The sequence below is a fragment of the Crinia signifera genome, chromosome 1 (assembly GCF_055691185.1).
Source record: "Crinia signifera chromosome 1, ASM5569118v1, whole genome shotgun sequence".
Taxonomy (NCBI): domain Eukaryota; kingdom Metazoa; phylum Chordata; class Amphibia; order Anura; family Myobatrachidae; genus Crinia; species Crinia signifera.
The window spans coordinates 261,412,468-261,429,400 of NC_139217.1; the positions used below are offsets into that span (position 1 = coordinate 261,412,468).

The 16,933-nt window shown below is 40.8% G+C and overlaps 1 protein-coding gene across 3 annotated transcripts in view; it reads left to right on the forward strand.

Annotated features, from left to right (window-relative positions):
- Nucleotides 1-16,933, forward strand: part of KCNN1 (potassium calcium-activated channel subfamily N member 1) — a 144,673-nt gene that overhangs the window by 28,715 nt on the left and 99,025 nt on the right. For all 3 annotated transcript variants that reach the window (XM_083181833.1, XM_083181841.1, XM_083181823.1), the window contains exon 4: nucleotides 15,422-15,840. In XM_083181833.1, coding sequence (XP_083037959.1) covers nucleotides 15,422-15,840 — 419 coding nt within the window. The remainder of the gene's footprint in view (nucleotides 1-15,421; nucleotides 15,841-16,933) is intronic.

The window sequence follows — 16,933 nt, forward strand, 5'->3', positions numbered from 1 at the left end:
GAATGGAGACTGTCTCCTCTGTGTTTCTCCATTTCAGGATATGTAAAGGCTGGTGTGGAGTAGCACCCATCTGCGTAGCTTATGTTGCATGAAATAGTGCACACAAATGTGAGAATGCAGAGTCATGTGCAGTATGAGTGCATTCACCCTTCTTACCGAAGGGGTGGAACCGGCATAGGAGGAGGCTTCTCACGTAGCCAAAGATTAGTGAGGCACGAAAGCAAGTTTAGGCCAGGAGGTGTGTGTATTACACCTTTTATTGGAAAAATGCAAATACATACTGATGACAGTGATGACTGTCAGTAAACTAGATACATACTCTTCCCATGCAGAGGCCAATGCATGTCATGATGTGTACAGCTCTGTTCATCATTAAACATACTATATTATTACAGTTTATTATATTTTTGAGTAATGAAAGCATAATAAAACAAAATGAACAACACACCATATATATATATATATATATATATATATATATATATATATACCTACAGTGATTAAAGGATTGACTCCATATGCGATAAGTAACATGGCTACCGAAGTACTGATGCCAGTTACCATGGCGATAATTAAAACAACAAAGGTTAAAAGAATATAATATGTTCAATTGAAATGAGAAGCAAAAAGGATAGAATTGCTGACAGTGAAAAAGATATCAATGAACGATATGTGACAAAAACTATATCATAGTGTACCATATGCAGGTGTATAGTTTCTACATTAAGGGGAGTATTCAATCCCAGGTCCCGACTACCCATTTTTGGCCCCCTCGCTAGTTTATCAGCAGGTGGGATTCAATGTCCCGTCTGCTGATCGGTGAAAAAAGGGCGCATCTGCGAAAATGGCCATGGATCCCTCATTGATCACGACAATCCATGGGCGTTTTCGGTAAAATGGGCCGACTATTTTTAAAGTTGGGTCCGTTCTGTCGATTGGCTTCTTCAATGCTGTCTGGAACGGCAGCATTGAATAGGTGCCTGCTGCTATTTTCCCTTTCAGAAATAGCAGCAGGGATTAAATACCCCCTTAAAAGTCAGTAGAATAAAGAAAGACTATGGTAAACTTGCAAACAAAGAATAGAAAAAAATGCAGTCACATGATTAGTGCATAATGATGCTACCCCATCACCTGACCGCTGATCCAGTAATACGATTAAGTGTCCGGGAAACAGAAATCCTAACACTTATTAGTTGTAGTGCAAATAGTAACAAATAGAAATGGGGGGTATTCAATGTTGAGTCCTGACTGTTGAAACGTTCTCTGAAGTCGGAATAGCGGCCAATCTGCTGTCAATTCAACAGTTGGAATTTAGTCTTCCGACTTTCAGAAATGTTCCGGTAGCCCGAATACACGTGGACTGATAAATTGGCAATTGACAAATCCACGTGTATTATGGTGAAAACAATCCAGCGATTGTTTCCAATAAAGCTGATTCAACTTTTTAAAAAGTTTAATCTGTACAGGCTTAAAAGCACCCCAATATATATGATATGATAGGCTTAGCATGCAGCCTGAATTTTGGTGTTTCTCTGGTGTTTTTTTAGCAACTAGACAACTTGCAAACCAACATGATGCCCTAAGTTATAGGAGGGAAATTGCTGCCACCTTTAGACTCCTGCAAAGGCATCTTGAACTCCCCACACTACTTTGCACTATGTAGTTGCTAGAGCATCCAGTAGTGCAGACACATGTGTTACCACAGAAATAAGCAAGATTTTAGAACAAATTGTTTTTACAATGTTTCTGTTGTAAAGTGCAACGGAATATGCTGCTATATAAGAAACTGTAAATAAATAAATAATAAATGCAGTGGTGGATGCAGTTGCATTTGCTATTGTTTTTATTTTTTTATGGCATTATGGCTGTGGTAATATGCAAATCCTAGTTTCAGCCATGTGTTCTTGCATGCAACAGAATGTTCTATCCCTGAGATGCCCACTTTAAATGGCCATGGATGGTGCACCTGGGTTTGTAAATACTTCACCATCAATGCTTCATCATTCTCCCCATAAACACTTGCTCCAGCCTATGGCAGATGCAGTGTCTCCTTCTTAACCCTGGCTAAACATGGCCTCTGTGTCTGTTGTACTATGTTTGAGAAACAGCCGATGCATTAACATGATCATGAGTATTCCCTTTTTTGCATTCTTTCCAGGCCACTTCCCAGTCACCGCTAAGGAACGCCCATGTTATTTCTCACTGTCCGTTATACCAGTGATCCTGTATGCAACAGGGTACAGAGTTGTACAGTCAGTGAAGTGCATGTGCCATAGGGTTCTCAGGAATACACACTAGCAAGTAATAGCTCAGCTGTGCAGACACTGGTTCAGGCATACTATTAGGGGCCTGATTCAGAGTTGCACACAAAGCCAATGTTCCCATAGCTGAGCAAATTTCTTTATGTTAATGTATATACACAAAAGCACAGCAGGCCGTAGTCAGGTGTAGAAACTGGTACAAGTTTCAATGGTACAAATGATGTTGGTGCCTAAGGATGCACCAATCATTATTACTGTGCGTACAGATGCTGGAAGTGGGCTTCTCAGTCCTTGCACATTCAGATGAACAAAAGGGAAGAGTTTGTAGCATCATTTGCATAGAAACACGGGTGGGCAATGCGTTGTGTGTACTTCTGCATCCAACACAGAATAAGGCCACAACTAGCTCAAAAAGCTATTCCAGAAGAACTTGTTTAAATTGGCTACTAGCAGGGCTGGCACTAGTCCCTCCTGTGTCAGATCTGGTACACCTTTCATTGTACCTCCACCCACTTACCTTAAAGGCTAGAGGCAGGTGCAGGATCCAGTTCTCTTGGAACTAGAAGTCTGGCGCTTGGCTATGATGCAAAAGCGAAGCTTCTGGTGTAACACTGACATGTAGGAACTGCTGGTTGCTTTCCTTCATGTCATTGGCTGGTGCAGCAGGTAAAGTAGAAACGCTGTGAGTGACATTGTGTCACTAATTCATTGTTTTATGCATCTCTAACCATTGTATGTTATCACTAATAGTCCACATTTTGTACCAATTTTCACAAAAAGCAGACTAGCCCCAAAGTGTCAGCAAGAATATGAGTCCAAACATCTATGCTTTTTGTCACACCTGACAAAGTCCAATTGTGATAAAATTTGTAAAGTTTGTGGTCTGACCCATAAATTGAATACCCCCCCCCCCCCGGTGTCTTTATTGTCTAGCACCCAGGCAGAACACAAATGAAGTCTAAAGTTTTACAAAGTGTTTAACCTCAAAGGGTTAATGCATGACTACTGGCCACACTCAATAGAGTTGTGAGTAATTGGTTACTCTGCAGCAGTGATATAGTGAGAAGTACACAACAATAGAAATATTTAATGTAGGTCAGGTTAAATGCTGACTCCTACAGAGGGATTTAGTATCGGAAGATAAGTAAGGTGACATGAGTCTTACACACTGAAAGGTGACACATACACATGGAAACACAAGAAACCTATCTATGGACCTATGTGACCTCGTAATGTGATGCCCCATATACCACATGCTTCAGTAGTTCCTTCCCCACCTGTCATGCTCTTGTCCAGACTAAAGCAGCTGACCCTCACATTTACTCAGAATCCTTCTTGGATATGCATATACCAGTAAAAGACTATGGGCCAAATGCACAAAGCTTTAAAAAGTGATGAAGTGGTGAGTGATTAAAAAACAGCCAATCAGTTCCTGTCATATTTCAAACCCAGCCTGCAACAGGGCAGTTAGTGGCTGATTGGCTGTTGCTGTATCACTTCTCCACTTTATTCATTTTTGAAGCTTGTTGCATTCGGCCCTATGTCCGGTGAAACTATATCGATTAAAGTTCCCTCTGGCTGAATTAATATACACTATGAAGTGGTGGGAGCTGATACTGGTATCCTTATACTGGTGTTTACACAAACATGGTGCAATCTTATTTAGGGTGCATTCCTAATCAAGGTCTAAAACATACTTTCATGCAATTTATCCACATCCAACATTTCCAGCTTTTGTTAAAGTATTCTCTTCTCTTTATTGCTTTAAAGTGGAAATAAAATGATTCCATTTATACAGAGAAATGCACAGATATTTCAAGTTCATGTAAGGTAATATGATTACATTTCTGCTTTTTCCGGTGAAAAATCGAAATAAATATATTGTGAGGTTCAATTATGCTGTGGAAAAAGCAACAAAAAAAAAGTGCTAATGCAAAAAATTGTTTCATAAGGACACACAAAAGCTAACACTGCAATATTGCATTGAATGCAGGGGTAACATATTTTGTCCCTTATAATAGGTTTTTTTTTTTTTTTTACTTATATTCTTTATTTGATTTTGCATATAAAAAGACAAATACAGTTACAGTATACATCAGACATACCAACATATTACAGACTTAAATAATAAAAAAAAAACAAAAAAAAACTTTTGTGGACAATGAGGCACCCCGCCATGCTATGTTAATGCTACACCCATTATGCCATTTCGGTGGGCACCCGGGCATTTAGACAGAAGGTAGTATAATCAAGCATATAGCCCTAGGTATACGACCTACGTAATAATTTTACCATCCTATACATCACATTTATTCATGTTAATGCTAATGCTATCCAACCTATTTTGGTTTACAGCTGATTTCCTTCGCCCACGTGATCTTACTTACTTAAGGAAAAAAAAAAAAGAAAAACGCCCAAAACTGCTTAAACATACTTAAATACATACAACATGTGCCTATATAGTGTTTGCAGTGGAATTGCCCGCACTCTGTTACTGTGCTATAACACTTTACAAAAGGAGAGAGACATAAAAAAAAAAAAAAAAACAGTGCCTATACTTATTTACCGTGCTACATTGATTATACTATTCTTTTGTATTTAAACATGTTTTTTAAACATATTCATTAAAATTAAAATTCTTCAGTCATGTGACCTGACGCGTGCCATCTGTGCCATATCTTAGTGTAATTGCTAATACGATTCCTACCCAAATATATATATCTTTCGTGAGTGGCAGTAAAATTGACCAAAGATATCCACGCCGCGATGTCAGGACCTTCCTTGGAAAGCCATGTCCGCGCTATTGATAGCTTTGCCAGTGTACATAAATTAAATACATAAGTTTTATCGTAGCTGCTAATAGTGTTACTCATACAAGTGTTTAACACACAACATTTACAGTCTAACACAGATTCAGGAATACCTGTATTTATCAAAATTTGTTTTACCTTAGACCAAAATGCCCTAAGTACCTCACATTCCCAGGTTAGATGCCAGAATGTACCTGGCGCACGTTTACACTTAGGACACTGTGGTGAAGTGCGACTCCCCATTCTCACCAGCCTTGAGGTGGACAAATAGGATCTGTGGAAAAAATATAGCTGCACCTGCTGCACCCTTATTGAGTTAGTTGCAGCATGGACTGAAGTCATAGCCATATCCCATTCCACAGAGGTCAGAGGACCTACATCAAGCAACCACTTTTCATTGAGCTTAGACAACCCCTCTTCGAACTTAGCTCCCAGCAACAAATTATACAACCTTGAGACCCCCTTTCTCTTGCCGCCCACTTGCAAAACTTTCTTTATAGGTGAAACCGAAAAGCACACCACCATGTTCTTAAATTGGATTTCAAGTGCACTTCTTAGTTGCAGAAATCTAAAGAAAAAATGTCTAGGGAGATTGAATTCTGTTGCTAACTGCGCAAAAGTTTTCAACCCACCCGTTATATACAACTGACTAATAGACTTCACTCCATACTGCCCCCATATTTTATCTGGCTGAAGTACCTTAAGTTCTTTCAAAAGTTTATAATCTGATATGGGGTGGTCAACCTCTATGTCCGAAAATTTGACTATCTTATTTGCTTCTCTCCAGATTTTTACTGCTTGCCTTACTAATGGTGGATCATTTTGAAATATACTGCCTGTCAACAGGCGCTGTAGTGGAGTGAAATCCACATTCCCTTGGGCCACCAGTGACCTAACTGTTCCACTATCCATTTCATCTAGTACCCAGTCATGTAGCTGCAGTAGCTGCCCAGCCAGATAGTAAAATCTAAAATTGGGTAGGGCAATGCCCCCCTGTCCCTTTCTTCTCATTAATGTATTAATTTGAATCTTTGCCCGCTTATTATTCCATATGAATGTGGACATTAGGCTGTTGATCTTTGAAAAAAGGGATACTGGCAAATATATTGGCGACTGCTGCAACACATACAAAAATTTGGGCAATATAATCATTTTTATTAAATTGACGCGGCCTATAACAGTAAGCGGCAGGCGGCTCCATGATTTAAATTTGGACATCATATAGGCTACCAGTGGTTGTATATTTAGCTGAGTAAATTCAAATGGATCCCTAGTTATCCAGATCCCTAGGTACCTGAATGACTCTGTCCATTTTACTGATAGTGCCAATTCAGGGGATGCTGCCACTGGTGACTTTAGGGCAAGAATGCTAGACTTCTTTATATTAACATCGAAGCCAGAGAAACTACCATGTACTTTAATCATTTGTAGAACGACAGGGGCAGACCTACCATATTCGGCCAAAAAAATCCATAAATCATCCGCATATAAGGCAACAGTATCGTACAGCTGCCCCACGCGAAAACCGATTACCTCTGGGTGATTCCTTAGAGCACACGCCAATGGCTCAATGGCCAGTGACAACAGACTTGGTGACAGTGGACATCCCTGCCTTGTACCCCTAAATAGGGGAAAGGCATCGGATGTCTAACCGTTAACGGATATCCGAGCTGTCGGATTCGTATAGAGCAGCTGTATCCATTTGATATACCTAGGACCAAAACCAAACACTCTCATTGCTGCCCACAAATACGCCCATTCTACAGCATCAAAGGCTTTGTTGGCGTCTAGCGACATTATCGCAGCATTACCAACTTTATTTTGTGGCACTTGTAGATGTCTAAATACTTTTCTTATGTTAATGGACGTTGACTTACCAGGAAGAAATCCTGTCTGATTAGGGTGAATGATTTTTTCTATGTGTTTGTTCAGCCTTGTCACCAATACCTTTGCCAGTATTTTTGCCTCTGTCGGCAGTAGTGAAATAGGCCTGTATGCCTCAGGATCCGCTGGATCCTTATCTTGTTTTAACAACAGGATGATCTTGGCCTCCATCATAGAGGGGGGACAGCTATTAGTCTCAAAGCATGAAAAAAACAGCTCAAGCAGCACAGGGGCAAAGTATTCTGCATACATCTTATATAGATCAATGGGGATGCCATCTAGGCCAGGAGCCTTACCCCCTGGTAAACTTTTAATGGCACACAGGACTTCTTCTATTGTTATAGGGGCTTCAAGGTCACAACTATCCTCCACCGAGAGTGAGGGCAGCTTTATCGTATCCACAAATTCCTGGATTTGATGCTGGTCGTGACATAACCTGGATACATAGAGTTTAGAAAAATAGTCCCTAAATGTTAGCCCTATATCTGCCACGTCGGTTAACAATTGCCCATCTTTATTCCTAATTTTTGATATAGTGTTTGTAGGTTTTTCTACTTGGGCCAGAAAGGCTAGGTATCGGCCTGGCCTATCAGAGTTGGCATAGAAATGTGTTTGATCCCTGTTTCATGCTTTTAATATTTGTTGTCCTAATATAATCCAGCCATTTCTCCCTAGCTTTGTCCCATGCTACTTTGGCCTCTGTTGTTTTTACCGCCAGGTATGTGGCTTCGCAATCATTAGATTTGTTTTCTAAATCCAAGATTTTCTGTCTGCTAACCCTCTTGATTTCCCCAATCTTTTTTTTAAGAGTACCTCTCAAAAAGGCCTTAAATGCATCCCAGGTTGTGGCCCCGGAGGCAGATCCTTTGTTGATTTCCCAAAATTCACGCCATTGCTCTATTAATATATCTGCTGGCCCCAAGCTGGCTAACCATGAGGCATTAAATTTCCAAAACATACAACCCTTCACAGTAGTTTCCCTGAGCTCCAATAACAATGGGGAATGATCTGATATCCCCCTGGTTTTATAAACCACATCAGCAACTTGCGGCATAAGGGCATCCGATATTAACGCCAAGTCAATTCTAGAGAATGCCACGTATGATGCCGAAAAGCAGGAATATTGAATAAGATCTGGATTTCTCTCCCGCCATGAGTCTACCCACCCCATATCGCCCACAAATCGACCAAAGCCCTGATTACACCTAGTTCTTTTATCAGCACTGATCTGATCTTTATGCCATATGTCTAACCGGTGGTCTATTACGTTATTGAAATCGCCAGTACAAATGACAGGGGTATCCGGTGATTGTGATACAAAATCAGCCGCTTTCACCAAAATGTCAAATGAAAACGGGGGGGGGGGGGGGGATATAGATGGCGAGCAGACAGATACGTAATGTATTAATGATACAATCCAAAAAAACAAAACGACCTCCTGGATCTATCTTGACCCTACTACACTCAAAGTTGACTGTCTTACTAATTAGAATTGACACACCCCGTGCTGATGATGTAAAGGGGGCATGGTATACATGGCCTACCCAAGCTTTTTTAAGAGCTTGTAACTTAGGCCCGATAAGATGGGTTTCCATCAAACACACTATATCCCCCCCCGTAGTGCCTAAGCTGACGCATAACAAGCGAGCGTTTTATCTTGTCGTTCATACCCCTAACGTTCCAGGATAGGATACGGACCATTTATAGATGAGGAAAGGTTTTTTTTTTCCCTGTATACCATGCTCCCGATGTTACCCACACCAGGCATCATTACTACATTCGGGTGCCCCACTGTCCAACACACAAAATCACAAAAATAATAAAAAAAATACATAGATCCAAAAAGAACACAAAAGTACACTGTACTACCTACAATACATAAATTACATACAGTACATAAACCCCCCTCCCTCCTCCCTGTATACCATCCCTCCCTAGGCATACCTATGGTTCCCAAAAGAAGAGAAAGAAGAACAGAGAAAAAGAAGAGAAGATGCAAAGAGCCTATCTACTCTTTTGGAGGCTCAAACCTGAGACCACGTTACACTAAAGTGGCAGTTACCAGTCCCCCCGGCGTAAAAAAAAAAAAAACATCTGCATACATATATTACTGAATTTCAAGGAGCTAGCTGGCGTTTATCTGGAGCCCTTTTATCCAGCCATTCACCAGCTTCTCTAGGTGTATGAAAAAATACTGATTCACCATCAACAATGACCTTCAGCTTTGCAGGGAACAACATATGATATTTCAGGTCAAGGTCCCTCAAACGCTTTTTAACTTCGGAGAATTTAACCCTGCTTTTTTGAACCTCCAGGGAAAAGTCTGGAAAAACAGACAGTTTAGACCCTTTGTACTCCAATGGACCTTTTGCACGGGATAGTCTCAGGATTGTATCACGATCTTGAAAATTAAGCATCTTAAAGATCAGGGTACGGGGTGGAGCCCCAGGTGGATTAGGTTTTGCTGGGACTCTATGAGCCCTTTCAACTGCAAACTGTCCCGAAAAGGCAGAGGGAGTATAGTTATCAAGCAACAGTTGTTCTACAAATTTTGATGTTTCACCCCCTTCCATCCTCTCCGGGAGCCCCACCAACCTTACGTTGTTCCGGCGTAATCTGCCTTCAACGTCGGATAGTTTGACCTTAATGTCCCGAACCTGACCCGCCATATCTTCCATTGAGCGAATCATCTTATTGTTAGAGTCCTCTAGCCTGGAGACACGGCTTTCGGCCTCCTTCATCCTGTCTTTAACAGCCTTCACGTCTGTTTTAATCTGACCTATATCTGTCTGAAGGTCATTTATCTTTTCCAACAGCCGTGTTTCGCTATTGCTGATGGCATCCAATATTTGCTGCAGGGTGGTGTCTGAGACTGCAGTAGGGCTGGAGCCTTTTGCTGGGGTAGATTGGGGGGTAGTAAGTGTGGTTTGAGAAGTATTGCCAGCTTGAGATCTGGCATATTTTTCCAGGCGTGTTGCCGCCGAGGTTGTGCCGGTCTTACCCATGTTGCACTATATATATATTACGTGCACTGGTCTTACACACTGTATATATTGAATAGTAAAGAAGGGTATGCACAGTTCTGGCAGTACACAACGTATTGACCCCAAATCTACAGCTGGACGCTGTACATATACTGTTTTATATAGAGGATGTCCTCAAATAGGCAGCCATCCAGATCACAGTCAACGACAGTACATACCCCCGCTGCACATCCAGATTATTTGGTCTCCGACACACCGCTGTTATCACAGCCACCGATCTTTATACACACTGCTTTTCAGGCGCTTCCACCCGACCTGGTCCTACACACACCGCTGGTGCTGCTGCAGAAAGCCCGCTGTCTGCTGCTTATGCCCGCTCCGGGAGGTCCTCATACGGCTTCACGCCAGGCACCGCTTCCCCGCACTCTCTGCCTGCCACGCAGATCCTCGCCAGGGGGTCCTCTCACTACCACACACCGGACTCCAATTCCGTGCGCCTGCTGCCTGTCCGACACAGCCCCGCCGGGAGGTCCTCACACAACCTCGCGCCGGGAGCCGCGACCTCAGTGCGTGCACCTCTGCTGCGCGACCTCGCTGGGAAGATGGCGCCTGTATGCTGCTGTACGCCCACAGCGTTCTCACGTTCCCGGGCTTCAGCTGCAGTCTGCGGGAGGATTTTTTTCTTTTACCGGGCCAGCCTGCTCCTACATGGAAGACGCCGGGGGAGCTGCTGCCACACACACCTTACGTCCGCCCTGCCGTGGCCCCGCCTCCCCCTTATAATAGGTTTAGCTGACCAGATATTACATTCCATGGTCAGAACTGAATAGCTGCTGTAATGTGCAGGCTTCTGTGCAAAATAGCAATTTCATTTTACTGGTGACAATTATCAGGTCAATGCAGTTGAGTGCCACACAGGAGGCAATTTCACTTCCGTTTATAACTGTCCTCTTCCCTATATTATCTACAATTTGTTGATTTTTCTACCACTCCTGAGTTAGCATTTCTTGGGGGGGTATTCAATTCCGGATGATATTCCGGATGAAATATCGCCCATTTCTGACAAGAATAGTTCAAATTGACATTCAACCTATTCAATGTCAGGTCTGTTTTTCAAACTGTTGGTATAAATTCCGGAACTTGCAAAGCCAGTGGATGGCCGAAAACTTTCCGCCGATCCTGGAAAACAGCTGCGTATTCGCCAATCCAGCGGCCATTTTCAACACTGCAGATTTGACTTTTTAAAGTCGAATGTGCATAGGTGTGTTCAGGCCATCTTCGTCCAGGATAGAATACTGATGGCCAATATTTCCGCCTGTCTGATACAGTATATCATCCGTGACTGAATGCCCCTTGAACGGGGTGTCTAATGGTACTAGTCAGAGACTTATTCACTTCTCACAACATGTGCATTGCCATCATGGGCAACAAGACCTTTAGAATACCTAATATGGGCATGAACTAATGTCTGTGGCTAAGGAACAAGTAGGTGCATTTATGGGAGATCATGTTATCCCCCTGACATACTGTAGTGAATGCCTGCCCCAAGCCTAGATGGCAACAACTAATTTTCCTATTTACCAAGAGCAGAGGGTCTTCTTATTGTAATGAAAACCATCCCCAGACTGGTCACTGCCTGACTTGGGGTTAATAAATAACATCACACACCTCTCCCACCACCCTGAGGCTACCAAAAAATTATATATGTGTGTTTAGTGTAGTAATCCTGTCCATTGTAATGAGACTACTGGGGTGGTAAAGATTTCCAAAATGTAAAATTACTGTGAGCCACCAAACCAGTGGAGATTGTGTAGACACACAGAACTTTTGACTCTACATTTGTGTAACATTTTATGCACTGAGTGTTTATTACACACCCCACCACCATATAGGCAACAGCCCTGTGTTAACAATGGTCTGGTTCTCACTATAGTGGGTTAGCAGCCAATGATTGTAGTCTTCCTGTAATAATGGACACCAGTAAAGGCTGTCTAGTTCTTGGTCAAGTTAAATATTGAATGGTATTTGTTTTTTCCCAAACTTATTTGGGTACTTATGTATTATCTGGACTCCCATGTTAAATGCACCCCATTTTCATACCCCTACTATCCAACTACGCATGGAGTTGATTTTATATAGTGTGGTGAGCGCAGCGAGCCACCGTGCCCGAAGCGTGGTGAGCGTGGGCAGCAAGCCCCGCGAGGGGACGCGGTCTCATAAGAAAAACGGGAGTCCAGATATTACATTAGTACCCTTATTTGTATTTATTTTAACACTATTCACAGGTTTTGGGTGGCTAATACAAATTGTGTTTCTCTACTGCACAGTTCCACCTAATATCCAAGACTATAATGCTCTTCGAGGTGCACTTTGAGCAATTTAATGGACATCTTTACACAATACAAATGTCCGTCTTTTTTCTGATTATTATAAACCATAAATGAGACTAAACTGAGTAAAATTTTAGGTGAATCAATTGACAGATGTGGCGCCAAAGTAGTGATAGGTATGACTTTGTGATATTTAACATTTGCGCAGTGCCACACTGAACTACTTATCTACTTACTAGTTAAAAGCCTGTCAAACGGGGAGTCTGCTAGTGTGTAGTAAATTTTCCCTTGAGTGTGTCGAAAACAGATTAGACAGGCTAGGTGTGGGAACATGACTCCCACAAGCCAAAATGAGATTATTATTTTTTTGCTGCAGGATGATCTATTACAGTGGGTTTCTAGCAGAGTTTGGGCCTTGATCTATACTTTCTTTGAGCATGTTTTACCAACCAGAAGATTGTATATATTTCCAATATATTTTATATGGGAAATATTGGGACGAAGAACACATTAAATGAAGACAGCACCAATGCTGTCATAAAGTCATCAACAGTTTAGGAGAACATAATTGATTAAAAAGTCCTAGTTCTGAGGTGATAGCAGTCACGACTTTGTAACATTTTTTTTTTTTACTTTTGATGTTATACTTATCCCAGTTTGGGACTCTAATCCCACAAATACTTGTGCTAGGTTCCTGCCCTTACAGGAGGCAGAAAGTGGGCATGCACAATATAAAAAAAATGGCTTTTAATAAATACTCTTCTGTATATATATTTTTATATACTATAGGCACCTGTCCCGAGTGCCTGCGAAAGGGAATGCCTCCCAAACCACTACAAATCAGTCTCTCAAATTGAGAATGTCCAATCAGATTTGCAATATTGTTTTGTTTAGTGACCAGTATTAGAAAAGTGGTGTTTTATCTCAGTAGCTAGATGCTCATGGAAATGACAATATAGATATACTGTACTTGCTTGCATGGCCGATTTAAGATATAACAATACTTTCATTTTCTTGGGCAAAACACTAGCAGAGGGACCTCAGACCAGGATTCAAGTACACTTTTTATTATTATTATTATTGTTATTAATATTATTTATAGCCACTATAATATATAAATCGGTTACATGTGTTTTGGTTTGTTATATTGAATGTTGAAAACCCCAACCTATCTACTGAGCAGCAATGATTACATATACATGTACCTATTACACACAACATGACACTGTCGTTCAGATAATATGCATATTGGTTTTATAGACATGATGATTCAGCATGACACACCTGCATTTACTTTTATGACATAGGTAGTAGTATCTACCTAAAGTGAAGAAGAAAGTTTGTGATCCCAGAATTATCCCCCCCCCCCCCTTCCTGAATTTATTTGTGCTCATCTCCTTGTAAATGTTAATAATAGATAAGGTGAATCCGGATGCGGTCGATAGTAAGTTGGCAGTTAATAGGTCGACCAGTATTGGTCGACTATCAACAGGTCGACATATCAAAAAGGTCAACATACGTTTTTCATGTTTCTTTTTCCCAAATAAAGCCATTTTTTTCATACTTAACTATCCACGTAGACATAGAGGGAGAACATAATAGTGTGCCAAGTGTAGAGAGCAGACATGGTAGACTTATACGGTGTCCATGTTGACTTAGGTCGACAAAGACACCAAAAAAAAAAGGAAAACCCCATGTTGCCTTTTTTCATGTCGACCATTTCCATGTCGACCTATTGCTTGTGTAGACCTTTTCACCATGTCGTCCAAATGCATGCCAACCTTTTCCATGTGTCGACCCGTCAACCAATAGTGGTCGACCTAATTAATGTAGAACATATAACCCATACCGAGTGAACCTACTCTTTGCTGACCAGATGTTAAGAAGATATTGGAGGTGAGGTTTGAGTCACAGACCAGGCATTCTCACTGAGCTAACCAAACATCCTGATAACCTGCCCGTAGATATCCCAGTTTGGAAATTTTACAGCAGATGTGTCCTGAATTGTTACATGATTGTGTACAAACAGATATTAATCTGGACTAAATGTAAAATCCAATTGTTTGATAACTATGCCAGTATGTGGGATAAATAACTAGTTTTATCTGGTTGCTCAGACTCATGGGTCATTTAATTAAGGTTGATTTTCATCACTATAAAGCTGTGAACACACGCTTAGATTTTTCCCTGTTTTCGATTTGATTTTGCTTATAGAAGGAAAATCAAATCCACATCGAATGGTTTTTAGGACACTTTCGATCTGCATTCGATTTGACGCGCGCTCCCGTTTTCTCAAAATCGAATACAAAAATCTACTGTGCAGCCAAGGAAATCTCAAATTCAATCCAGTAAATCGAATGAGTACATTGTGCCTACATTGTAAAATCGAAATCGAATGAAATGCAAAAGTACAGATCTAATGCCAAATCGAATGAGATGATCTAATGCCAGATCTAATAGAAATAGAATCTAACATCAAATCTAAAGCAAATCGATGTGTGTGTACAGGGCTTAAAATTGATCTAAATCAATGTTGTGTTTCTGGGCCCGAAACACATTTACTGACAGGTAAAATTTAATATATTGTGCATTTTAGGAAATGTGTATTATAGGCCATGAAACATTAATTTTTATTGATTTGAAATGGATTAATATTGACCTTTAGAAAATATACCCCACAGTGTTTAATCACATTGATTAAAGATTGCGTTGCTTGCCAATTAGGCTGAGCTACCGAAATTGCCTGTATATGTAAACCTTTCATAGGCCCATAGAAGGATCTTGAAGGAAACCCTTCAGAAATGTCAAGACTGATATCAGAGAGCAGCAGCTTGCAGTCAGGTACATTACAAACAGTTTCAAACATCTTAGCTATTGGCATAGTAGTTATTGAATATGAAGGCAACATGCCTTTTCATATTAGATCAACCAGCTGCTTGGAGTACATAAAGCTGTCCAATTCAATATTCAGATAAATATAATTCTCTTCCTTTACATTTATTAACATTTTAATATTCTAGACTGAGTCAAGTGGTCAGAATCCTCTACCCTGTAATACCCATTTACTCCTTTTTCATATGAGTGCCACACTCTTTTTATTCCATCTCTTATGTTTCCTAATGTTCTATGGCCTAAATTCTTCTTTGTCTTAGCTTTTCATGGTGGACAATGGAGCGGATGATTGGAGAATAGCCATGACCTACGAGCGGATATTTTTCATCACCCTAGAGTTGACCGTGTGTGCCATCCATCCCATTCCTGGACAGTACTCCTTTACCTGGACAGCCCGCCTGGCCTTCTACTATACCACCTCTGTAGCCAATGCTGACATAGACATCATTTTGTCCATCCCCATGTTTTTGAGGCTATACTTAATTGGACGAGTTATGCTCCTTCATAGCAAGCTCTTCACTGATGCCTCTTCAAGGAGCATCGGTGCCCTCAATAAGATTAATTTCAATACTCGCTTTGTAATGAAGACACTTATGACCATCTGCCCGGGCACTGTACTTCTGGTTTTCAGTATCTCGTCCTGGATCATTGCGGCATGGACAGTTCGAGTGTGTGAAAGGTAAGTGCCTCTCCTACTTTTGGCCACTCACTGCTGGATTTCATAGTGAAACCCCTCTTGTGTTCAGCATGAGATTGGCATGCTTTTTCCTTTTAAATTTGCCTACATTTCATTTAATAAAATCCTTCAGGGTGAGTTTATAAAAAAAAAAAAAATATATATATATATATATATATATATATATATATAATTTTGGAAGATCTTTTTAAATGATCTGTGGAAATGCCACTGCTGATCCTTTTCTGTATGCTGCTGTCTGTATTTTCCTGTGTTTTTATATTTGGCTACAACAAAGGACTTTTTTGGCAGCAGTATGAAAATTGTTTAAATTATGAGTTTGAAATAGTCCCAGTTTTTCTTTCAACAAGTAGAATAATCTCTATTAGCTCTAAAGCAATGGTCGCTCATGAAGCTGAAATGTTTCTTCGGTCACACCTTCCAATATGCTTTGTCTCAGTGGGTACACAATGATTTCCCATTTTTATCAATGTATTACTGTTGTGGTGACATTCAGTCCTCCTTTGGACAACCCCTGCTATTTAGGGACATCTAGTAGACACGTTGGTGGCTTACCACTATCTACCAACATTGATAAAGAATGGAGTTGACGGGTGGGGGACCACACTGATCCAAGTTGTGTATTCATCTAGGAGAATAACAAGCGGTACATAGTCTTCGAGCACTGGCGGATTGATTTTCTTCAGGGTGTAGACGTTTCAGCCGAATGGCTTCTGCTTTGTAGTGGGAGGGACCAGCTAAGGGAGGCTCCCATAAAAGTGGAAGATAGTTGGATGTTGTGTCCCTAAATAGCTGAAGTTCTCCAAATGTTGGCAAAATGGAAAATAAGTGAAGAGAAGCAAATGAGCAGAGAAGGTGATTTAGTAAAATCCTATCTCTTCCATAACAAGCATAAATGTAACATTCTTAGGAGAGCTGTTTTTCACGAAATTGTTCAATAAATAGAAAGCAGATTCTTTAATCAGAAAAGCATAACTGCAGCCCTCAAGAGCCCTTGTTGTCAGTTTTCAGTACTATTTCAGTCATGAAACAGGTGATTCTGTTTAAAACACTAAATTGCACATCTGTTACCAGG